We start from the raw sequence: 24,504 nt of genomic DNA, 5'->3' as shown, positions 1-24,504 counted from the left end.
CCATAAAAAATAGTAAAACTTCTTTAAGAGAGTTCCTCATTATACATATTGGAATATGCTACCAAGTATATCTTGAAAACTTACAGTTGAAGATTATCCTACACCAAAATTAGACAAATTAAATAAATTTGCCAAACACACAGGAGTCTCACTCTTTGAATTCAGCAAAACCAAAACACCACACAAAGTAAAGTGTCAGTCATGATTCCTTCCCTTTGTTCATGGAGGCTGGCATATTTTATTTTAATTAATTAATTAATTATTTTTTTTAGACGGAGTCTTGATCTGTCACCGAGGCTGGAGCGCAATGGCTTGATCTCAGCTCACTGCAACCTCCACTTCCTGGATTCAAGCGATTCTCCTGCCTCAGCCTCCTGAGTCGCTGGGATTACAGGCGCATGCCACCACGCCCTGCTAATTTTTGTATTTTTAGTAGAGACAGGATTTCACCACGTTGGCCAGGCTGGTCTTGAACTCCTGACTGTGATCCACCCACCTGGACCTCCCAAAGTGTTGGCATTACAGGCGTGATTCACTGCTCCCACCCAAGGCTGGCGGATTTTAAACCTTTTTGCTGTATTATAAACTCCTTGAGAGCTTGGACTCTGACTCTAGAGTATGGCAAAATGGCTTGAGTGATGCAGACCCTTCACATGCCAGAAGCCATTAGCTGGTAAGTGATTGACGATTTGTTTCAGGCTGGTGAAGGAGGCTGAGATCTCTTCTCGCTCTTCTCTTTTTCTGTGAGCGAGTTGGGGCCTCTACCCTTCCTGGAAAGCACATCAGAAAGCGACTCTACTTCATAGGAAACACTGCACTCAGGTGCCAGCCTGTTCTAAGCTCTGATCTTGCAGTTATTCTTTCAATTCCCACCCCAATCCATCCTGTGAGGAAGATGCTATTTTTATCTCCATTATACAGACAAGAAGTTGGAGGCATAGAGCTTAGTCGTGGTTGGTAAATGGCAGACGGGAGATTCAGCCCAGCACTGGGTTCCAGAGTCTGCGCTTTGATCCAGTCACTGGGGCTGTGGCCCCCAGCCTGGGGAAGAACTGGCCACAGGAGGAGGGAGCAGCGTGGGCGGAGGCACAGAGGCAAAAAGGAGCTGGTCCCTGTGAGGGTGACGGCGGTTCGCAGGATGAGTGCACATCTAGCAGGGCTCCTTCCAGAGTGCTGCCACCCTCATTCTCTAGGGAGTGTCAGGGGTGGGATTCTGGGATCCTCATCCTTGCTAAGCACCCCAGTGAGTGTTAATTCAGTTCCCGGCCACTGCGAGTGCCCTGTGCCAGTGGGAAGCCCCATGGCCAGGCCTGGGGAGGTCTCCGGGTGCGGTGGCCCGTGTGTGCCTCTAGCCAGGCCGCCGGGGCCAGGGCTTGCTGGTGTGTTTGACGCTAACCGTCCATGCCAACCCTGCGCGTTTCCCGCACACCCCACACTGACCTTTCCCTGTCCTCCTGGCTGCTGGGGAGCACGCTGAGGCTGTTTACAAGGGGAACTCAGGGAGTTCCGGAATACAAAGTGGGGGTGGTTCAGGCCACACACCTGCGAGTGCCCTGGGTACCAGCCCGCAGCCCAGAGCCACGTTCAGGAGCTCAGCTGGGCGCCCGCGGAGCCGGTGACAAGGGTGCGTTCTGAGCCGTGGCAGGATTTCCCCAGCTGCTGTTTGTGTCTCCCTGGGGTTTTCTCAGGTCTCTGAAAACAACACATCCCGGGCTGGGATCCGGGGGAAGGATGCCAGGTGGGTTTTGAATTCTTTGAAATCTCTAAGCACCTAAAAAAATAATCATGGTGGGTAGGTGTGAGAAGCTCTTTAAAACGTGGCCCATTTCCCCCCAAAGCTTAAAATAGAGCTTTTCAAGGGAAATTAAATGAAAGTATAAAAATATGTAAATGCTCTTCCTTCCTACAAAACAGAAGTAATGTTACAGGCATCTCCCCCGCCCCACGCCCCTCTGTAGTCAGCACCAGCTGGGCCCAATATCGTCCTTTCCCCCATGGCTCTGGGCTTCTCCCTGTGTTGACTCTGACCAGGGACATCAGCACTTCCCCCAGGGAGCCCACTATTCCTCTGCTGCATTCTACTTGCCTAAAGTCTGTGTTTATCCCCCTGGTTTTTTGTTTTTGTTTTTACACTAGTGTGGAATTTTTAGAAGGCTGTCACATGTTCCTTGGGCTTGTAGGTTTCTTTGTGAAAAATACACCACATCCTGGGAGACGTGGCTCCAGTCCAGAGGCTCCTCTAATACCCCACTGAAGAAGCGTTCATTGCAGAGCTTCCCAAAGCGAAACATGATGCAGGTCAAGTTGACTCAGTGATGGAGTTTCTACATTTCTGATTTCAAATGTATTGCTATAAACGCATTATACACTTTTAATCAAACAAAAAGTCAAGTTTGCATAGGGCTTTTTAAAAAAAATGATGGATTTTCTCTACTTTTCTTGTCCTAGTTTTCTACCCATTACCTGTGTGATGTTGTCTTGGGAATTCAGCCTCTGAGGGCTTCACTTGTCAATGAAGGGGGAGGAAGGACTGAGTCACCTAAGCCCTTACAGCCTGGAAGCGCTGGGAACATGGGCCAGGCTGGGTCCCAAACTCTGGGGCCCGTTGCAGTGCCATTGCGTGTTGCTAGGGTCCTAGAAAGAAATCGAGTTTTAGGAGAGAGGAAGGCGGTGATTGTCACCAACTCACCTCTGCTTGGCAATGACCAGCCAGTCCCTGAAGAGGAAGAGATGCTTCCTGGTGGTCTTGGGGCCCTGGGTTAGCACCACGGGGCTGTGAAGGACAGGCTCAGCATGCTTGAGGGGCAGGCCCAGCTGCAGGAACAGCTGCTCACGGGTCATTGCGGATGCCAGGCTCTTCCTGAGGGTGGGAGAGTGGGATTAGTCCCAAGGGAAGTGTGTCCCTCAGGGAGCTGGCGTGCAATGCCGTGATGTCTCCAAACACCAAGGCACCATGATTGTGGCTTAACCAGAGTGGAAATCAGTGGGAGAAAGGTGCAGATATTTTTTTCTTAAACAAAAGAACTTAAAATCTGAACTTAAACAAAATGGATTTAAAATAAAGCACAGCAAATTGAGCCAAAGCGTTGGACCTAATTCAGGTTATAGCTAATCACTGCCAGTGCTGCCAGTGTTAAGGATTTCTGTGAGAATTTTAACTGAAGGCAGTACTTTCCAAATATTATCAGGCCACAGTGCACACAGCAAATAATGTTTATATCACACTCCGAGGGAAACTGAGGCTGCCGAAGGCCTGCTGGCCCACCCAGGCCAGCCCACACACAGAACAAAGAGGGTCGATACCGTGGCTTTGCCATAACTCATTTGTGGCACGTGGCTTGGGACACTCTGACTTATTACTTTGATTAGCAGAAGTTTTCCCTGAAGGTTGAAAGGTCAGGGATTCCCTGCTGCTAAATCTAAACAAACGCCTCTAAATTCGTGGTTTTCTTCCATAGAGTGATTTAGCAGCAGAGCAGATTAAACATTATCTGTGAGACTCAAGCCGTCATCATTCATTCGCCTGGACTCCAGTACCTTTTCCCTGTGCTTCCTTCAATGCTAGAATCACCCAGCTCCTGTTTCCCTTGAAGCATGTTCTCTTCCTGGTCCTCTATCCCGAGTCTGGGTGGATGGTGAGTTTAGGCCGTGAGAGGTCTAATCACATGGTCATCACATTTGAATGGAACAGCAGATTCCTGCTTTTCCAGTTGCCTTACCTCCACTGCTTTCCATTCTGAACACAGCAGGATTAGCTCTTGCAGGCACATCTTTTACCCAAGGTATCTGCTGTTCCATTCGAATGTGATGTTTGAATAAAGCTGAGTTGGGACACATTTCTGTTATTTAAAAGGCAAAAATTAAAAATTTTGATAGCTGGCTGCGTGCGGTGGCTCGTACATGTAATCCCAGCACTTTGGGAGGCCGAGGCGGGTGCATCACTTGAGACCAGGAGTTTGAGACCAGCCTGGGCAATATGGGAGACCCATGTCTACAAAACACACACACACACGCACACACACACACACACACACACACACACACACACAAATTAGCTAGGTGGCACGTGCCTATAGTCTCAGCTACTTAGGAGACTGAGGTGAGAGGATGGCTTGAGCCCAGGGGGTTGAGGCTGCAGTGAGTGGAGGCTGCACCACAGCAATGCAGCCTGCATGTGTGACCCTGTCTCAAAAAACAAACAAACAAACAAAGCACTTGAGACGCAATACTCAGCGTTTTCCAAAAATCAGTTAAGAGGCATGAGTCTTGGATTTCGTGCCCATTTCGTGATGATGAGTTCCCGCTCTGAAGTGGGACTCTGCTCTCTGGCCTTTCCCCCCAGCAGACACCTCCCACGGCCTGGTGAATAAGTAAGAGCTTTCTCTCCACCAAGCGGGGGTGGGCGTCCATAAATGATACAGCCCAAAGGAAGGCCTGGGTGGCTCTGAGCGGCAGCGTTTCAAGTCTTGCTGGTGGTTAGTTTGCTATTTAGGGAACACGACAGAGAAATTGGGTCTTAAACTGTAATGCATGGGAACTAGAACTTTCTGCTCTGTTTTGAAATGTCTTCTGCTTTTCTTTGAATTTGTTTGGAAAAACGCTTGGTTATTTGCATACACGTGAGGGATAAATAACTCCCTAGCATGGAGCAGACGTGTCTCTCTGATTGCCCCCCATCAGAGCCTGCCTCACTGCCTAGCCCAGAGGTCACCCTTAAATGCCTGCGGGGAAAGAGAGTGAAGTGAGGGCTTGGCAGCGGTGGGACTGTGGAAAACTGTAGAAGTCGTGCTCTGTCCAAAGTGACAGCCCATTAGGGCCACATAGGACGGGGGCCCAGTGTTACTGTCAGTGATTTAAAACACCAGTAAGTTGACATTCTATTAAATGTCCACTCATTCTACGCATTTCTTTTTTTTTGAGACGGAGTCTTGCTTTGTCACCCAGGTTGAGTGCAGTGGTGAGATCTTGGCTCACTGCAACCTCCGCCTCCCAGATTCAAGTGATTCTCCTGCCTCAGCCTTCCGAGTAGCTGGGACTACAGCTGTGTGCAACCATGCCCGACTAATTTTTTGTATTTTTAGTAGAGTTGGGGTTTCTCCGTGTTAGCCAGGATGGTCTCGATCTCCTGATCTCATGATCCACCCACCTTGGCCTCCCAAAGTGCTGGGATTACAGGCATGAGCCACTGTACCCAGCTTCTAAACACTTCTTTAAACACCATGTGGGGGGCCAAGCTCTGACCTCTCCCCGCAGCCATCCCAGCCATCTGCAGATTTAGAGCACATGAAAACGTGCGGCCTATATATACAGAGGCTCTGGCAATGTGGGTGAAATATTTGAATATTTTAAATAAGATGTTATGAACCAAATTGAGAGGAACAGACCTGTATTTATCAGATAATTATTTTATTTATTTATTTTTTTGAGATGGAGTTTCGATCTTGTTACCCAGGCTGGAGTGCAATGGTGTGCTCACTGCAACCTCCGCCTCCTGGGTTCAGGCAATTCTCCTGCCTCAGCCTCCTGAGTAGCTGGGATTACAGGCATGCGCCACCATGCCCAGCTAATTTTTTGTGTTTTTAGTAGTGACGGGGTTTCACCATGTTGACCAGGATGGTCTCGATCTCTTGACCTCGTAATCCACCCACCTCGGCCTCCCAAAGTGCTGGGATTACAGGCGTGAGCCACCGCGCCCGGCCAATTATTTGTTTTTGAGACGGAGTCTCGCTCTGTTGCCCAGGCTGGAGTGCAGTGGCATGATCTCGGCTCACTGAAACCTCTGCCTCCCGGGTTCAAGTGATTTTCCTGCCTCAGCCTCCTGAGTAGCTGGGACTACAGGTGTGTGCAAGCACGGCCAGCTAATTTTTTTATATTTTTAGTAGAGACGGGGTTTCACTGTGTTAGTCAGGCTGGTCTCGATCTCCTGACCTCAAGTGATCCACCTGTCTTGGCCTCCCAAAGTGCTGGGATTACAGGCATGAGCCACCGTGGCCAGCCTCATTTGAGCTTTAAAAAGCATACATGCGTGGATAATCCATGTCATCAAGGGAAGCAGGTCAAGTTTCTTTCTTGAGTGTTCTGCTTGCCGGGCACCTGTCCACACATCGGTCTTGGTCTGCCCACGATTTTAATTTTCTTTCCCCCCTCCTTTCATCCCTGTTCCTCCTGAAGCTCCCCGGCTGGTCCCCGCCCTCCTGCCCTGTTTTGCATTTCTTTGTGATGCCAGGAGAATTGTATACTTGCCAGGGTTAATTTTTCTGACACACACAGAGACCTAATTTGAGTGATGTCATTTTAAAAAAAGCACTCGTGTTAACCATATTTCACAACAAAGGCGCCTCAGCGCTCACTGAGGGGAAATTTTTTAAAGGCACTGAAATAGGAAACAAGTGACGTGGCGAATACCTGGTGAACGGAAACAACTTTGCCTTTTGCCTTTCCATGCACTGATGAATTTCCAGTGGAGTGGGGCCTGTTGGTGGCTTCGCACAGTGAAAGTGCCCCTGGGCTCTGCTCCATGGAGACCTGACCTTCTCTCCCCAGACCTTCACATGAGAAATGACCCAGTAAACTGCGGCTCTGCTGAGTTCAGCATCAGCTCCCGGCCTGAATAGACTTCAAGAGCCTGCTGGAAGCGGGCGGAGGAAGGGTGGTCATAGGTGCACCCTGGGAGTGGGTGGCTGGGCCTCGTAGGTCAGTTTGCCCACATGTGCGCTCCTCTGATCTGAACTCCCAGCATTGGACTGTGGATTTGGCATAAAAGGATGGAGAGTGGGTCAGCATTTGGGGGCTCTGTGAATTACTGGTGACTTTGCAAAGGAAAAAAGTGCAGTTAAAGGGATTTCGGCCATAAGAAGCCTGAGTTGGAAACCATCGTTTCCTGGGCATCTGGGGTTTCGAGGTAACACAGCTGTGGGTCCTGCATTCCACGCAGCCTAGGTGCACGTGCACTGGAGGCCCTCTGTGCCAAGTCCTGGTGCGTACGGCTCTCCAGAGTCGCGCGGTGTGAATGCAGTTTCCCCGAGTATATGTGCAAGCCTGTCATCCAGTGCTAAGCACCCACAGCGTCTCATCTCGGCTCATTCCTTTTTTCTTAATATTTATTTTCAAGCCAGGCATGGTGACTCACACCTATAATCCCAGCACTTTGGGAGGCCAACGTGGGAGGATCACTTGAGGCCAGGAGTTTGAGACCAGCCTGGGCAACGAAGCGAGACTCTATCTCCAAAAAATATATATATAAAAAAAAATTAAGAGTGCTTAAATCAGCTGGGCCTTAGCCTATAGTCCTAACTGCTAGGTGGACTGAGGAGACAGGACTTAGCTCAGGAGTTTGAGGCTTCAGTGAGCTATGATTGCACTACTGCACTCCAGCCTGGGTGACAGAGTCAGACTCTGTCTCAAAAAAAAAAAAAAAAAAATTCAAGCTTGGCCCCCAACATATGGCATGAGTTGCCATTTCCTTCAACGGGGCTGACATTGCCTGCCTGCCATGTGCCAGGTTAATCTCTTTCCCCTCATTCTTTCTCAATCCTTATGACACTCCTACACAATTAGGCCCATTTTATAGATGAAGTGACTGAGGCTCAGTGGTGTTAGGCAATTTGCAGATCACTTAGCTAGCAAGTGGCAGGGCTGTGAGGTGGAGTCAGGTCTGTCTGGCTCCAGGGACTTTCCCTTCTCCACATGATCAAATGCTGCCTTCTAGATATTTTTCATTTACTTCTTTTTCATCCACTGAAGTTCCACATTCCTGTGGCATGTTACCTGCATTACTTCAATAGTTTCTGGTATTTTCCTTGCATCAGACCTTAATTCTCTCAACTGTCTGTCCCCCTCCATCCTCTCTGTAACTGCCCGAGGAATTCTCTCAAATGTGTATGCCTAAAGCACTCCCAGGCATCAGAGCTCACGGGACTCCCCGACTGCTTTGATCTCACGGGGCTCTGTGTGCTCAGCCTGGACCCTCTCTGCTGCTTGCCGAGGGACCCCCTCTGCATTTCCACCCAGGGACCACTCACAGCCTGGAGTGGGTGTCTCTCTGCAAACCTGTGCCACCTACTTGTCCTGCTCATCTGCCTGTCTTGTCATTGTAATGCACATGGTCTCTTTCATCTTCACAGCCCCAGTATAGACCTGGAAGTGGAACGTGCACAGTGAATGAATGGAGCCTTCACAGATCTGTTGAATGACATTTGATCTCTTACGTGGCTGGCTTGATGTGCTTTCCACTGAGGTCATGTGCATTTCTCTCATCCTATCCCGGCTCTTACCACCCATAGCCAGTCTGAAGTCAGGTGGAAAAGTTGTGGAGTGTTGGAAAAAGCAGTGGGTGGTGGAGCAAGTGAGGGTTGGGGGGATGGTGGGGGACAGGGCTCCCCTTGAAGGTCCTGCCAGCTGTTCCATAGCGGCCTGGCTGCCCCTTCCTAGGCAGCCTCTTCGTCCTCGCAGCATCTTTCCAAGGTCAGCATGCTCTTTCTCGATAAAAGGGGACATGGCTGGGCCCTGACTGTGTGCCCGCCAGTGTTCCAGAAGAACCTGCACTTCTTGTAACAAAGAAGAAAGTTCTTGGGTTCTTTTCTTTCCTTTTCCTTTCTAAAACTGTATAATAAACACATAAAAGTAAAAAGGATTTGCAATACCTTATAACAAATGACAGACATCATGTATTCCCTTGCTACTGGCTGGCTGTTTTGGTTTTTCTATTGAGATTTTGCTCGAGTGGTAGGAAAATGCCATTTTCCCTCTGTGAGTCTATCGTTAGTTCCCCACTGCTTTCTTTAGTACCAATAATATACGGTATTTTAGAAGATTGAGAGCTCAGAGCACTTTCCACCTTGTCATCTTACCTGGTTTTAATTCTCATCTACCTCATGAATAGGGCAGGGATCCTCACCCCCTGTTTACAGAAGAGGAACCAGAAGCTCGAGAAAGAAGCGCAATCAGAAGGAATCAACAGCAGCAGGAGGACTCCATCTGAATTTGCCCCATTGTGGACATCAGCAAATCTCATCCTTTCAGTTACATTTGTTGATTTGGTTGATCTCATCAGAGACCATCATCTAAAGAGTCAGTTGCATTCAGGCCATGCCAGAATGTTCTGTTTGTGGACACAGTAAACTGAGGGGGTGCCTCTGGGCTCAAGGGAAATGCCGCTAGAGGGCAGGAGGCAGGCTCATGCTGCCCACGCATTACCTCGTCTGCAGGGGCAGGCGTGTGGCAGGCTCCAGTCCCCGAGCGTGGGTGCTGGGAAATTTCACCTCCTAACACATCTCTTGGGAAAAAGGACTTGGGTGGTTCTGAAGGGAAACCAGGCAGTGGAGGCCGAAGCAGGGAAATAGAGCCCAAGTGCATCTGTGAGTGTAGCTGTGGGTGCAGCGTGCTGTCAGCTGGCTTTGAAGCACTTAATAGTCTACACCAGGATTTCTTAAATGGGAGTCAGAGGATTGCTTCAAGGGGGAGGGGGACAGAGAATAAAAAAAAAAAAACAAACAAACCAGATTCTCACAGGGCTTCATTCATGTCCTCCAAAATACTGAGGATTCATTCTTTAGTAGAATTCCATGAATAAAGGAATAACATATGACATCCTTAGTGGGGCTGTCCCTTAGCATCCTGTTTGTTTTCAAGGTAGCCTCACAAAATCATATGGCGTCCCCTGCCACCCTTCAAATCCACCCTGGCATTCAGGACGCTGCTATTCTCTGCTTGGAAGGGTCCTCGCCTGGCACCGAAAACTCCCACTGTTTACCAGAATCCAACTCAAACCTCACCTCTGGGTGGTGCCTCCTTACACCCCTGGGAAGACCTGGGCACCCTCCTCTAAGCCTGCCCTGCACCCACTCTGCGTCGAACACCTGTCTCCCTGTCCTGTGGTGACTTGCTCACCTGTCACTGTGTTGGAACACCTTGCTGGATTCATTTCCCCATCCCCAGCATTGATCTCTGTACCAGGTGTCCCGTAGATCGCTGTGTGATTGACAGTCTGGAAGCTGGGCTAGTAAGGGCAGTTGTCCAGCCAAATCTGAGTGAAATTGGGTCAGGATTTAAAGATGTGGTTAGTCTGATTCACACAGACTCTGTAAATGTCATTGAAGATTATCACTGGCATTTGGATGGTGTGGTCCCTGTGACCACAGGGCAGCATATTCAATTATTCAGCACTTCCTGTATGCAAAGCACTCTACAGGATCCCATGGGTAGGGGGAAGTCTCACAGAGGATGAAGACATTGCCCCTTCTTCCAGGAGATGTTTAAATTCTATTGATTGGGTTAAGCTCATATAAAAGTCAAGGTTTTGAGCCTTGGTCTCATGATCGGACCAGCCGGCTTGGGTCAGAAGTGTTTTGTGCTTGGATAGTCTCACAGGTATGCTTTGTATTCTCAAACTAAACATCTGGTAACACAGATCAATTGGCAAGATAATCAGGTTTCTTTTCTTAGGTCTTTGGAAGGAGAATAATTGGATACTATGAGTGAGATCATTTGCCAATTACAGATAATAGCCCTTGAAAGCACTGGAGAGACCTGGGCCGTAACATGGGGGAAAAGGTTGGAAATTCATTGACAGGCGTGGAAGTTAGACGTATTTTAATTTCATGTGCCGTCTTGAATACTGTGTATCCCGGCAGGTCTACTCAAGATTCATAATCATTTGACTCTTCCATTAGCTAGATTCCCATTCAAGATTTTCTGATTCTCCTCTACTGTGGATATTAGCTTAGAAGAGATCATTAGCGTTCATATATAATTTGAAATTTTAACTGCTAAAAATGAGTATTAAAATCATGGTGTGTAGATTAAGATATGTGGTTCCCAGATAGCAAATTTAAGCCATCTCTAACCACACATCTTCCCTCTCCCCACTGAGATGGAGTCTTGCTGTGTCACCCAGGCCGGAGTAAAGTGGCATGATCCCAGCTCACTGCAGCTTCTGCCTCCCAGGTTCAAGCAATTCTCCTGCCTCAGCCTCCTGAGTAGCTGAGATTACAGGTGCTGGCCACCATGCCCGGCTAATTTTTGTATTTTTTAGTAGAGACGGGATTTTGCCATGTTGGCCAGGCTGGTCTTGAACTCCCGGCCTCAGGTGATCAGCCTCCCAAAGTGCTGGGATCTTGGGAAGTGAGCCACTGTGCGTGGCCTATAACCAGACGTCTTAAAGGGCTTCTGCGGGCACCTCCACCTCCTTACGAGACACGGGGGTCTCTTCACGAGTGCAGTGGCAAGGAGTGGCTTCCCCAGGTAACAAATACAGCCTGAGGGCACGGTGGTCGGGACCAGACACACTGGCCCTCCTGGAGTCCTCCGGCATTGCTTAGACCTTCAGCCAAGTCTCTCTTCCGTTCGGAGAGCTTGGGAAAGTGGTTTTCATCTCCTAATAAAGAAAATAAGTTCCTGTAACTGCCTCAGAGAATCCATGATCTCTATCATCATCATCAGCCTCCTGGACCCCCCCAGGCCGTCTGACCGCAGTTAGGTCCCAGATAAGGAGGCTTCGAGCAAGCCCCCCAGGTGCACAGCGCTGCAGGCTCCGCCCTCTCTGCACACCTCCTCCTTCCCCTCCTTCCTTCATCTCTTCTGGATCTGGATCCCCCACAGCTGCTCAGTTACCAAGAGCAACTGCCGGGTGTCAGCTCCCCCGCTCCGGGGTGACGGTGCCTCGGGAGAGGCTGGGGGGCTGTGTCTGCAAATGGCCCCCCAGGCCTTCCTCCCTCTCCCGCCGCTCCCCGATTCTTTCACAAAAGTCACATCACAGCCTGTAACACAAAGGCTGATAGGGTGTGTGGACAACAGCTCTGTAACCTTAATTCTCGAACGATGGGAGGCAGCCAGGGAAGATCGTGTCAGCCATCCACTGCTGTGGCTCCGTGGAGATGCTTCCAGCAGAAACAACCTGTCTACACTGCGGAGCCTTTCACTCAGGAGGGAGGTCCCAGCACGGCTAGTTTCTGCGCCTCCGAAGGGGACGGGGCGCCCTCTGCAGGGAGCCCGTGGCCCTGCCCCAGCCGGTGGGCCTCCCGCGTGACTCAGTGACCCTCCTGCGCGTGCCTCGGTGGACGAGCGCTCTCGTGTCCGCGGCAGCCTGGAAAGGGGACTTGGTGCCCAGGTAGTGGGGTCTGGGGCAAGGGACAGGCTGCAGTGTTATGACAGGGATGTCCTCCTTTCCTGGAGGTCACTTCGGGCTTGACCGCGTGCTATCGGCTGCCTGGCATGGTGTCTGATCTGCTCCTCCCTGCTGAGCCTTGGTTGTGCTGTTTCAGGCTTATCTAACCCTACTCATGCAAAGACCCGAAGCTCTGGCATCACCCACATCCGACCGGGGATCCCAGTCTTTCTCATTATCTGTGCTGCCCACTTCCAGAGTCTCCCTGGGATAATCATGCATCCACTTCCTAAGATGGGCTTGATGAGTGATGTAATGTGGCCGTGGTGAGGGCGTCTGGCCCAGGGCAAATGTCCAATCGCTGGCTCAAGCTTTCGTTCCGCCCAGTGCTGCCTGAGTGAGAGCCTTAGGGAGGGATGTTAGTGCCTATCCAGTTTGGGCCAGTTCAGTAAAGAAAACTTTAAACTTAATCCTCTTAGATGGACTACATTTTGCTTTTGTGAATGTCCCCCCACCCCCTGCCCCACCAGCTCTTTGGTTATTTTTGGAGTATACCCACATGATGCCAAAAATACTGTGGTGATTCAGTGAACAACCTGATGCTTTGTCCCTGGGCTGCCGCACTGAGGACAAGCTGGGTGCTACTCACGCCTGCACAGCTCCTCTGGGCAGCAGGCTCACACGCTGCTGCTGTGATGTAAAATGCCCTAGAGACCAGGTCAGCCGGGCAGGCTGAGGTTAGGCCTCTGCTCATGGAGAGGCTCAGTGCCCTGGTGGCCTCCCTGGCAGCGGTTCACTGGGGTGGGTTTTCACCTACCTGGTATGTGGCTGCACCTTCCCTAAAATCTTGTCCAGTCCAGCAGCTGGTGCTGAGGAGCAGCTCTGAGCCAGGTTCCTGAGCTGTGGGAACAAACAAAGCAGGACTGATCATTGTCTTGCTTGGTGGGAAACAGTGGCTGCACTTAGGGCACTCATGTAAAAAGTGTGTTCCTAACGAAACTGAGAAACCCAAATTGTCTCCTGGTTATCCTCTGCTCTGCTGCACTGCCTGGAAGGGAGTGGCACGTAAACTCGGAATAAATATATTTATCAATGAGGTCCCAACACTCAGACCAACGGTGAATGGCTAGGGACGCCTTGTTAGATGATAACATAAGACATTTCCAGCAGAAAGGGGTGGGCTGTGGACCCTTCTAACGCTTCAGTGGTTGAACTATGATTCAACTTAAAACATCAGTCCATTTTTGTACCAAGCGAAAGCAGTCGTTGTGCAAATCAGTGTACTCACACTGGCCAAGGAACCACCAAGGGGCCGAAAAGGACAGGGCGGAAAATCTCCCTCCCCAGCCCTCTCTTGGCCTGCTTGGTGTGATTGGGACACTTGATTTCTGGGCCTCCCATGTAGTGACCCTAACTCTGAACACTGGCTGTGTTTACAGCCCTTCAAGTGTGGTGATTTGACAACCAGTAAGCAACACTTTGACTTCATTTCTGGAAAATAAAGACCACCAGTGTTTTCTCAACAGTGTCAGGCTGTGTTTACTTTAACACACCTTGTTTTCCATTTTTACTGAGAATGGCTACAGAACTCTGCCATTTGCCCTGCGTTAATGAGAGGGCATCTGTTCCATCCCGTTGTGCTTGGTCAACATCTCACACACTGTTTACTCCGACTTTATAGGCAATACGGGATCTCCAACAGATAATGGAAGAGTTGCTTCTTTCCAGACTGGAGTTGGTTTCGTGCAGAAGTGGAGAAGTGAGCATCTTCCCTGGCCCCTGTGAATTAGGTCTTCCTGGCTTGGGTTGATTGGAATTTAGTCACATGTTAAAAGGACCCAATTCCTGCTAGGTGTGACATTAGATTTCGCTGCAAGTAGAAATCCCTAAACATCAAACCTGCTGACAATCAAATGAAAAACTCATTCCAAGGTCAAATAGAAATCATATTCATTGTCAAAAATCACATGGACCTTTCAGGATAAGAAAGAACAAGGAAGATGGTCAGGTTTCTACCCTCAGATGACCTTTCAGGGCAAATGAGGAGTCAGAATACATATGAATACAAAGAGATGAACTACAAAACTGGACTGCAAATGGCCAAGCTGTGGTGAATCAAGTAGACCAGAAAGACCCCTTGAGGAAGCTGTGCTGGTGGACTGGGCCAGATCCTTCCAGCACAGTGTGCCCAGACCAGGTCCAGGACAAAGCTGGGTGATTGAACCCCCCCCAAAAAAAGGACAACCAGGTATGGCTTTTTGAGTTAAGAATAAGTCTCTTCTGTCTAAGATGCCCCATCTGTGCCCTAGCTAATGCCTACCACCACCCTTATGAGGCAGGAGAATAGGGAATTAGAGTAACCACGGGTCAAAATATAAACCAAGGAACAGCAGGTGCAGCCAGTTCTAGGCAAGATTAGGCAGCATTCAGGCCACATCCTCACTCCTGTGATAACAGTGCAGTTTCCACTTCAGCCTCTGATTGGTCACCAATTGGAGGCCTCTAAAGGGCACCTAGCCGTGTTACTAAATTATTTCAGCTTAACAAAAACTGCAAAGAACATTGTAATTGGGGCCGTTGAGCTGCCTGCCCGACCGAGCCCACTCTCACTCTAGAGAGTGTACTTTCCCTTCAATAAATCTGCACTTTCGTTGCTTCGTTCTTATGTTGCTCTGTGCATTTTGTTAAATTCTTTGTTCAACATGCCAAGAACCTGGACAACTCACAGTCATGACTTCCCATCCGGTAACACTCATAGAGGCATTCCTTTGCAAAAGGTTTCTTGATCCCTGTTAGGGCAAGTGCCATGTGAAGGTACTCTTATTCATGTGGTCCTCCACGTGAATGATTTGATGTCTTCCCTTCTTAAAATCAGGTTTTTATGGGAGAGGAAGAAGTGGGGAGTATGAAGACCCCAGGAAACGAGTTTGTATAGAGGAGAAGATCCAATTACACACCTTTGAGTAGTCCAGGTCTGGAATCCAGTAGGGGATTTTTAAAAGATTCATCAAGGTCCATCTGCCCTTTTCCTGCTGTTCTTTCCAAATAGGCAAGGGAGTAGCTGAGGGAAATGCAGCTTTGTGAGGGAAGCCTGGAGCATGAGAAATCTGCTCACACTGGATTCTGTCTGGGGCTCAACAGAGGCTGTGACAGGAGACCTGTGATGTGACAGGCTTGCTGGTGCACACACACGGTTGTGTTGGCCATGGCCCTGTCAGGTGGGTCAGGAAGGAAAGGCCCCCAAGTTCATACTTCTGAGTCATCAGTCAGATAGATATCACATTGCTTTTCCTCCACTCACACAGCTACCCTGAAGCTTCAGATTGACTTCCTGGCTCAGACCGTCTGCATGGCATCTAGCAGGCTGTGCTTGCAGAACAGCAGGCTGGCTCTGTGCACCGGTTCGGTGGGGCTGGGCCTTCGCAACCTGCACTGAGGCTGCTCGTCCTCAGCCTTTCTCTACCTGGCTTCATGAAAGTTAATCCTGCTGGGACCCCACGAGGCAGCAGAGAGCCCACTATGCCCAAGACTGGTGCCCTGGGCTGGCAAGCAGGGTTAAATGGAGGAGACTGGGAGAGAGGGATGCCTGAGAAGCTGGAGATGTGGGCTGGAGCAATGCCACCTCCTCTAACTCACCCGCGATCCCGGCCAACCTGCTCAGCCCTCCCCACAGAGCCCCAGTCTCCTCATCTGTAAAATGGGTATGCTTTGTTTTCTCCTGTGTTTCCTTGCTCCCATCAGGAATATGGCAGCAGTTGAAGTCAGCTTTCTAAGCCTTGTCTTTTATGAAATGTAATGCTTTATTTTCTCTTGAAAAGAAATGAAACTATCAGAGACCAGGCGGGAGATTTTTTGGGGCGGTAGAGTGAAGGTTTGCTCTTCCTTTCCTTGCCCTCAACATATTCCTACAATCTTGCCCCCCCCCTTTTTTTTTAAAGTTTTTAGTTTATTAATCTTCTCGTGAAAAATCCACAGCGGTCACAGATAGCATCATCGCAGCACCTTTTCTCTGTCTGCTTTTTGCCAGCACCAACACCGGCCTTTGCAGTCCCCCTGACTTTCTATATTCCGTTCCTGTGATAATTTCATTGCTTTCTCGAGGTCTTTTTCTCACGTAGGCCATGTCTTGCAAGTCTATGTTTGCATTCCTTTTTCTTTGCATAATCCAGAGAATCGTCAGTCATGCCAAAGCCGGTTGTTTTGCCACCACCAAAATGAGTTCTGAATCCAAACATGAAGATGACATCTGGTGTGGGCTTGTACATTTTGGCTAGTTTTCCCCGAATTTCTGTCTTAGGCACTGCTGCCTTCCCAGGGTCAAGGACATCCGTGACCGTTTGTTTCCTCTGAAGTAGTCAGTTGGGCATGAGCTTTCTAGTGTGGATAGTTACTGTGTCGTTCATGATGGTGGCCTATCCTCAGACAGCCAGGGAGGAAAAGAGATAACTTCGCTCTTTAATGGAAAGTATTTTTGTTCCGGACATAGTATTAGAGTGATTCTGTATATCTAACACCTTCATGAAACCCTCTGAGAAACTGAGAACTTGGTGACTCATGCCTGGTTTAGCTGTTTCCTCCAATGGATATTGTGTGCCCTAAGCACAAGGGACCACACTCTCTTACTCAGTTTTCTATACCCAGAGCTCACCTAGCACAAGGCTGGGTGCTTTGTAAGAGTGTGCGAAGTTTCTACTGAATGAACAAATCAGATGATGTCATGTCCCACGAAGGTGGGAGCTGCACCTGCCCTGCTCTCCCTTTCTCTCCTGGCCCACGGCTGACCGGAGTGGGTGGCTGATGATGTGATTTCTGACAAGTTCATTCACCAAATAGTAAATAAACAAAATCACAAGGGATTTTCTTGTTTTGAGACAGGGTCTTGTTCTGTTTTCCAGGCTGGAATGCATTGGTGCAATCAAGGCTCACTGCAGCCTCAACCTCCCTGGCTCAAGTGATCCTCCTGCCTCAGCCTCTGGAGTAGCTGGGACTACAGGCACACGCTACCATACCAGGCTATTTTTTGTAGGTTTTTTTCCTGCATAAATGGGGTTTTGCCATGTTTCCTTAGCTGATCTTGAACTCATAGGCTCAAGCAATCTGCCCACTTTGGCCTCCCTAAGTGCTAGGATTACCAGTGTGAGCCACTGTGCCTGGCCCACAAGGGAAAATTTTAAAGTATATTTTGTTAGAGAGAGAGGAGGGGACCAGAGGCCTGGATAACATGCAAGGTCTTCGTAAGACTTCATGGCAACAGTGTTCCCTTGCCATATTTTGATGATCAAATTGGAGAAAATAGCTCTTAAACTCAAACCCAGGGGTAAGGTCACTTGTTTCTAGTAGGATTTTTTTTTCTCTGTCTATAGTGGAGATTTCAACAGTTTCCATTCACTCTTGCACACCTACGAGTTACCTGGCCCTTCTCAGTCATTCCACAGTCAACATCTCCCAGGCTCCATGCAGAGCCCTCCGTGGATTCCTGAGGAGGTGCAAACAAGGAGTGTCCCTGTCCTCATGGTGCTACATGGAAAGGCAAGTGACTCAACAGGCAGCACTCGAGGAAGTGCCTCACTGGGGAAAGGCCAGTGGGAGAGGCTCGGTGGAGGAGGAGCTTACCGGACTAAAGAGGTCAGGGAAGGCTTGGAGGAAACGAGGTATGAGCTGGAACTCGAAATACCAGCAAGACCAGGGCAGGCTTGAGGATGGGCCAGGCATGCTCAGGCCCCAGGGCGTAGACTAACAATCTGGCTGGAGGGACAAGCTGACAGGAGGGTGACCTCATGTGGCCTGGACCCTACGTTCAGGAGGTGACCATGCAAGCCAGGATGAGTGGATCTATTTAGCTAATCCTGGAAGAAATCATGGACTCAAATTAAATATATGCATTGCCAACTACAGATCCAGGTCCTCCTTCCTGGGTCTCTGAGGGGGTCCATCCCCCACCTCCCTGGGGTCCATCCCACACCTCCCTGGGGTCCATCCCACACCTTGGGGGCCATCCCACACCTCCCTGGGGTGCATCCCACACCTCCCTGGGGTGCATCCCACACCTCCCTGGGGTCCATCTCACACCTCCCTGGGGGCCATCCCACACCTTGGGGGCTGTCCCACACCTCCCTGGGGTGCATCCCACACCTCCCTGGGGTGCATCCCACACCTCCCTGGGGTCCATCCCACACCTCCCTGGGGTCCATCCCACACCTCCCTGGGGTCCATCTCACACCTCCCTGGGGGCCATCCCACACCTTGGGGGCTGTCCCACACCTCCTCGCCACTGCCACAAACTTTGCCCTTTCTAAGCAGGTGCTGTGTAGAGAATGGTACAATGGAATTTGCCAAATGTCCTTCCCGTGGAACCTCTTGCAAAGGGCCATGTGTGACTTTTAGACCCCAAGATTTTCTTAAAATTTATAAAAGCACCTTTGCCTCCATTCCCAAACGGAGTTCTCCATCCCTGGGCTCCATCTTGAAGGGAAATGATCACAACTGTGGCGATTGGGTGCCTCCTACTGGTGAGAGTTGGTAACTACAGCATCTAAATGGCTGTTTTCCAGACCTCTACAGGGTAAGGGCCAGTGGGGAAGTGGTCTTGAGGTGTAATTCCAGCTAATATTTACTGGGTGTTTCCTCCATGCCAGGCACTTTCCTACAGAAAACTGGGAAAATGCTAACTCATTTCCTCCTCACAGCAATCCTGTGAGGTCAGTACTGTTGTTATCCTTTTTTAATCCATGAGGAAACGGAAACACAGAGAGGCTAAAAATGTACCTAAGAGTCCCAGGACCAGAGAAGGCAAGACACACCTTTGTCGTTGCAAACAAAATTTCAGCAGGACCAGCTTCAGGGCAAGGCAGAGTGTGCCTGCTGTCACGATACTGACTTTCAGCCTTAGGCTGCCTGTCTAGATTCAAGAGTTGTAGGAGTTCTTACTGATATAAATTATATCATGGTGATCCTGGTTATTTAGAGTTAATGTTAAAACTCAGTTGTTTTGAAGGGTGCAAATCATTTGACTCAACCAAATTTAAATACTTAACTATCTGAAGTTCCTGGAAGGATACTACAAAAATGAAAGACAGTGGTACAAATAACAAAGTTAAAATAACTCACAGTGTGGTGTCAGTGAAAAGGCAGGTATAGAAATAATCATAACACAAGAGAGAATGTTCTAGAAGAATGCTATTAATGCTACGGGAATACAAGGCAGAGGCAGCAGTGCAGATCTTACAGGACTTCCTGGAAGGGTGACTTCTGAGCTGGGTTGGTGGTGGAGATGGTTGGGAGGGTCAAGGGAAGGTGTGTTTTGGTGGAGGGCGTAATGCTGGCAGAGGCAGTGAGGCAGGAAAGCAGAGAGCTTTGGAGGCCACTGGAAGAGTGATGCTGCTGGCAGTTACGGGAGAGCAATCAGGGGAGACTAAACTTAAGGATGGGCCAGACCACAAAGGAGTTAGGAATTTAAAATTATATTACCTACAGGGAAAGTTCTGGATCAGAAACGAGGGTCCAGAAAGCTATAGATACATTTGTTGGTGCAAACAAAATTGTGAGCAGGACCAGTTTTAGGGAAAGGCAATGTACCTACATATCAGGTAAGATTTGCAGGTAAGAGTTGCAAAGACTCTTAAAGAGTGCTGTAAATAGAACATCCGCACACCTGCTGGTGCCTGCCCAGTGCCGAACAGCCTACCTGTTTCCAAGCCTCCTTCTACCCACCTGCCACCAGGGCTGGTATTTCAGCATTAAACACCAGGTGAGACAAGGGCTTGGATAGGAAGAAGACCCCAACTACATTGCATATAAAGCCATGCATCACTTAAAAACAGGGATACATTCTGAGAAATGTGTTGTTAGGTGATTTTTGTCATGTGCACACACCACAGAGTGTACTTGCACAAATCTAGATGGGCCAGACTGCTACACACTAGGCTATATGGTGGACCCTATTGCTCTTAGGCTGCAAACCTGTACCACATGTGACTGCACCGAATACCGTGGGCCATTGTAATGCAATTGTATTTGTACCTACACAAACAAGGTAGAGTCAAAATATAGTAGAAAAGATTAACAATGGGTACCCTGCATAGGGTACTTCACGTGGAGCTTGCAGGACGGGCAGTTGCTCTGGGTGAGCCAATGAGTGAGTGGGGAGTGGCTGTGAAGGCCGAGGACACTGCTGTACACTACCGTAGACTTTATAAACACTGCGCACTTAGGCTACGCTAAACCTATCAACTGCTTTCTTCAACAGTAAATTAACCTTAGTTTACGGTAACGTTTAAGTTACAAACTTAATATTTTTTCTTCACTTTTTGATTCTTTTGTAATAACACTTAGCTTAAAACACAAGAACAGGGTACGGCTGCAAAAAAATATTCTTTATATCCATATATATTTTTAAATTAAATTAAATTAAATTTTTTTTTTTTTTTTGAGACAGAGTTTCACTGTTGTCGCCCAGGCTGGAGTGCAATGGCATGATCTTGGCTCATCACAACCTCCGCCTCCTGGGTTCAGGCGATTCTCTTGCCTCAGCCTCCTGAGTAGCTGGGATTACAGGCATGTGCTACCACACCCAACTAAGTTTGTATTTTTAGTAGAGATAGGGTTTCTCCATGTTGATCAGGCTGGTCTCAAACTCCCAACCTCAGGTGATCTGCCCACCTTGGCCTCCCAAAGTACTGGGATTACAGGTGTAAGCCACCATGCCTGGCCTATTCTATATATTTAAATGTTTTAAAATTTACTTTTACTTTTTCAACTTTTTCATTTGAAAACTAAGACACAAACACACACATTGCCTTAGGTCTACATGGGATCATGATCATCGAGGCATGTCTAGGAATTTTTCAGCAAGAATTGTTGGCTCTGTCATAATCTCATGGGGCCGCTGTTGTATATGTGGCCCACTGTCCACAGAAACGTCATTATGCGGCCATGACTAGTTGCTTTGAGGGAAGACAGGAGCCACAGATGATTGATAATAATGGTAACACCAGCTGAAACCTTATGGCTACATGCTCTGGGCTGGGCACGTGCTCTATGGCAGGTCTCATTTTTTCTCGGCCATAACCCTTCAAGGCAGGGACTCTCATCATCCCCATGTGACAGAGGAGGACACTGAAGCCCAGAGAGGCCAAATGACTTACTTGAGGCCACACAGCTAGCAAGTGGAGAGCTAGAATTCAATCCCAGGTTGTCTTTGCCCCTGTCCTGTGGGTTAATGACAGACCAGTTTCTCAGATGCTCAGCTCTAACCATAGAGGAGCCACGGAAGCAGGGCCCGAGACACAGGACACAGGTCAGGCCTTTTTCAAAGGACATGGACAGAGATTGTCCAGAAAAGAAAGAGGCTCTTTGAAGGAAGCGAGGTCCCGGGTGAATTACAGAGCGTGGAGGCTCCCTGCCTGTGTCAGCCTGGGCGAGCTTCCCAGGGAGCGTGGTCTGACCTGGCCCCATCTGAGAACGTGTGTGTGTGTGTGTGTGTGTGTGTGTCTCTCTCTGTGTGTGTGTGTGTGTGTGCGCGTGTGTACGTGCATGCTCACCCTGTATACAGCAAGCATCGTGTGTTCTGTGTGTGCATGCAGTGTGTGTAGCTAAAATATTACCTACTCTGGCTTTGAACCACACTGGAAATTCTCATGTGAAGAATCTCTTTTTTCAGTCACTTCATGAACTAACTTAGCTATGATCGCAGCTAAAGGCAGGGCTCCTACTGCAGGCTGGTGTCCCTAGCCCACCTGTGTGAGTGGCCACCCTGCCATCGGGCCCCATCTGCCAGGGTTTGTATGACAGGAGTTCAAGAGCCCACTGTCTAGTTTATAAACGCCTTTACTTCCATCATTTTCATCTTCACAAGGACACTGAAAGGCAAATATTTTGATTTAAGACATTCAGCATACAAAATGACACCACTAAGCGAAAAGCCAACCTGAGATTCAGAGAGGTTACTTGGATTGCCTGAGGCCACACAGTTCTAAGTAGGCAGTCACCTAGGTCCTATGATTTAATGGATTCTTCTAAACTTCCTGTATTCAGATACTATTCTATTACAATATGACCCAGCAGCAAATATTCTTGGTATACCCCAAGATAACTGAGAACATACGTCCACACAAAGACTTGTGCAAGAATATTCACGGCAGCCTTATTGATAACAGCCAAAAAGTAGAAATAGTGCAAATGCCTATCGACTAATGAGTAGATAGGCAAAATGTGGTTTATCTACACCATGGAATATTATTCTGTTGTAAAAAGGGATGAAATACTGATTGTTGCCACAACATGGATGAACCTCGAGCCAATATACTAACTGAAGAAAGCTGGACACAAATGACGCCTGTGATATGATTTCATTTATGTGAAATAGAAAGAGAATAGGCAGATCTAGGGAGACAGAAGGCAGATTCATGGATGCCAAGGGCTTGAGCCTGGGGGCTGTGCAGAGAGACTGCTAACAGGTGCAGCGTTTCTTTTTGGGGTGAGAAAATGGTCTGGAATTAGATAACAGCGATGGTTGCATGACTTTTTGATATGTGAATTTTATCTCAAGGAAAAAGAAGTAAAGCAAAAGACAAAACCAAAAAACTGTATCCCTTGCGTGACATTGAATTCTCTACTCTCTGCTACATTGTCTGTATTCCTACCCGTTAGAGAGCTTTTGAGTTGAGAAATACCTCATTGAACAGGCAAATGTCTTCCCAAAGCTATTAGTCATTTATACCTTAGAGAGATTCAGTTCAGAGAGGTTCTGTTTCTCCCAACCACCGAAAGAAAGATGCCTGGGAAGGAGGATGAGCTGCTGGAAAGCAGCTCCGAGGGAGGAGCCAGTGGGAGCCATGAGCTTTGCTAATGTGGCAATCCTGATGTCTCTACCTCTACCTAGGCAGGTGGCCTGAACACGGGTGTTTGGCCTAGAGGTGGAATGAATGGTCTGGGGGCCCTTACCTCCTGGGGTTCCATGGGGTCATCCCCAAGGGCGTTGTGGAGCTGTTTTGAGCCGTCTGTTTTTCCCCAGGTAAGTTGCAAAGTAATTCACAATAGACTTTAGTTATTTATCCCTGTTAGGGATCAGGACAGCAAAGTGCGGCCTCTGCTTTGAGAAGTTTGCATCCAGCTCTGCCATGGACCAGCCATGCTCATGGGTGAGTTACGTAACCTGTCTGTGCCTCAGTTTCCTGTCTGTAAAATATCGGTAATAGTGGTTCTTATCACCCGATTGGGCTGAGAGAGTATTACACAAATTACTCTAGGTAGAGTGCTTAGATCGCTGCCGGCCACTTATTAGGGCTGCATGCTTGATTTTATTAACAATTATAAGACATTTTATGAAGACCCTGAGTGGTCGATTCAACTTTTCGAAAAGCTCATAGAAGGAATAAAGTACATTCTCTGTTTTCTTTCAGATTGCCTCTTGTTTTGATATGGATAGGAGACAGGACAACACTGGGTAGAAAAGGGCAGTTCCTGACAAAGGCCCCACCCTCAAGCCTGAAGACCCGCAGCCCTAAATAAGCACAGGCATTTCTGTTTTTGCAGCCAAAAATTACCTGTTGGCCTGCCACCCCGCCCCCATATAAACCTGAGACCTTAGCAGACACACACAGCAGCCAAACGTTGGGACCAGCAGAGCAGCGGACCAGTGGACCGGCAGACCGGCGGCGGTGGAACAACACAGCAGAGAAAGACAGAAGAGGAGGGATGTCAGAATGCCAAGAGGAATTCGGCTGGGGCAGTCAGAGAAAAGTCGGGCTGCCCAGAGGACTTCCCCAGACTTTCAGGAGAAAACCACCTTCCCACTCTATCCCCCATTCCAGCTCCCCATCCATCTCACTGAGAGCCACCTCTACCACTCAATAAAACCTTGCACTCATACTTTGAGCCCATATGTGGTTCCATTCTTTCAGGATACTGGGCAAGAGCTCAGGATATAGAAGGTTGTCACACTGGTCCCCTGACCTTACGATAAGGAAGAGGAACCGTTGAGCTGATTAGCACACAAGCCCAGATGGCAAATCTGAAAGAGCTTTGTAACACACACCCACTTGGGCTTTGGGAGTCACAGACACCCATCCCCAGATGCTGTTGTGGGTGGGGCCAGAGCCTAAAAGGGCTTGCCCTGGCCTCTGCACCTTTGCGTGCTCTCCCTAGGGGATTGAGCTGTAGGTGAGCCACCCCGCTGTCTCACACCCTTCGAGGACAATCGGGGAACTCTCCTGTTTCAGTTTCATGTTCCCCATATTTGTCTGTTAGGCAGAGACTGCCTTTGAGCAAATTTCTTACAACTAATGAAAGAAACAAGTTCTACTTTACATTATATCGTAATTCTGTGCCCCAGCGGAAATAAAGTTTCCAAAGGAGCAAAACTTTTATAATTTTTAACACATTTTAAGAAAACCAGTTCCATG

General features: G+C 48.7%; 1 protein-coding gene across 1 annotated transcript; it reads right to left on the bottom strand.

Moving 5' to 3' along the window:
• Nucleotides 1-1,292: 1,292 nt before the first annotated feature.
• On the bottom strand, nt 1,293-12,996 carry LOC116533427. Its single transcript, XM_032253165.1, has 3 exons — nt 12,921-12,996; nt 2,690-2,860; nt 1,293-1,771 (listed from the first exon to the last, which is right to left on the bottom strand). Exons 2-3 carry the CDS (start codon nt 2,839-2,841, stop codon nt 1,585-1,587), a joined length of 339 nt encoding a protein of 112 aa, XP_032109056.1. The 5' UTR covers nt 2,842-2,860; nt 12,921-12,996; the 3' UTR covers nt 1,293-1,584.
• Nucleotides 12,997-24,504: the final 11,508 nt, after the last annotated feature.

The sequence above is a fragment of the Sapajus apella genome, unplaced genomic scaffold, assembly GCF_009761245.1.
Source record: "Sapajus apella isolate SASKATOON/1434 unplaced genomic scaffold, GSC_monkey_1.0 scaffold82, whole genome shotgun sequence".
In the NCBI taxonomy this organism is placed as follows: domain Eukaryota; kingdom Metazoa; phylum Chordata; class Mammalia; order Primates; family Cebidae; genus Sapajus; species Sapajus apella.
This window is presented reverse-complemented; position numbering and strand designations above follow the sequence as displayed.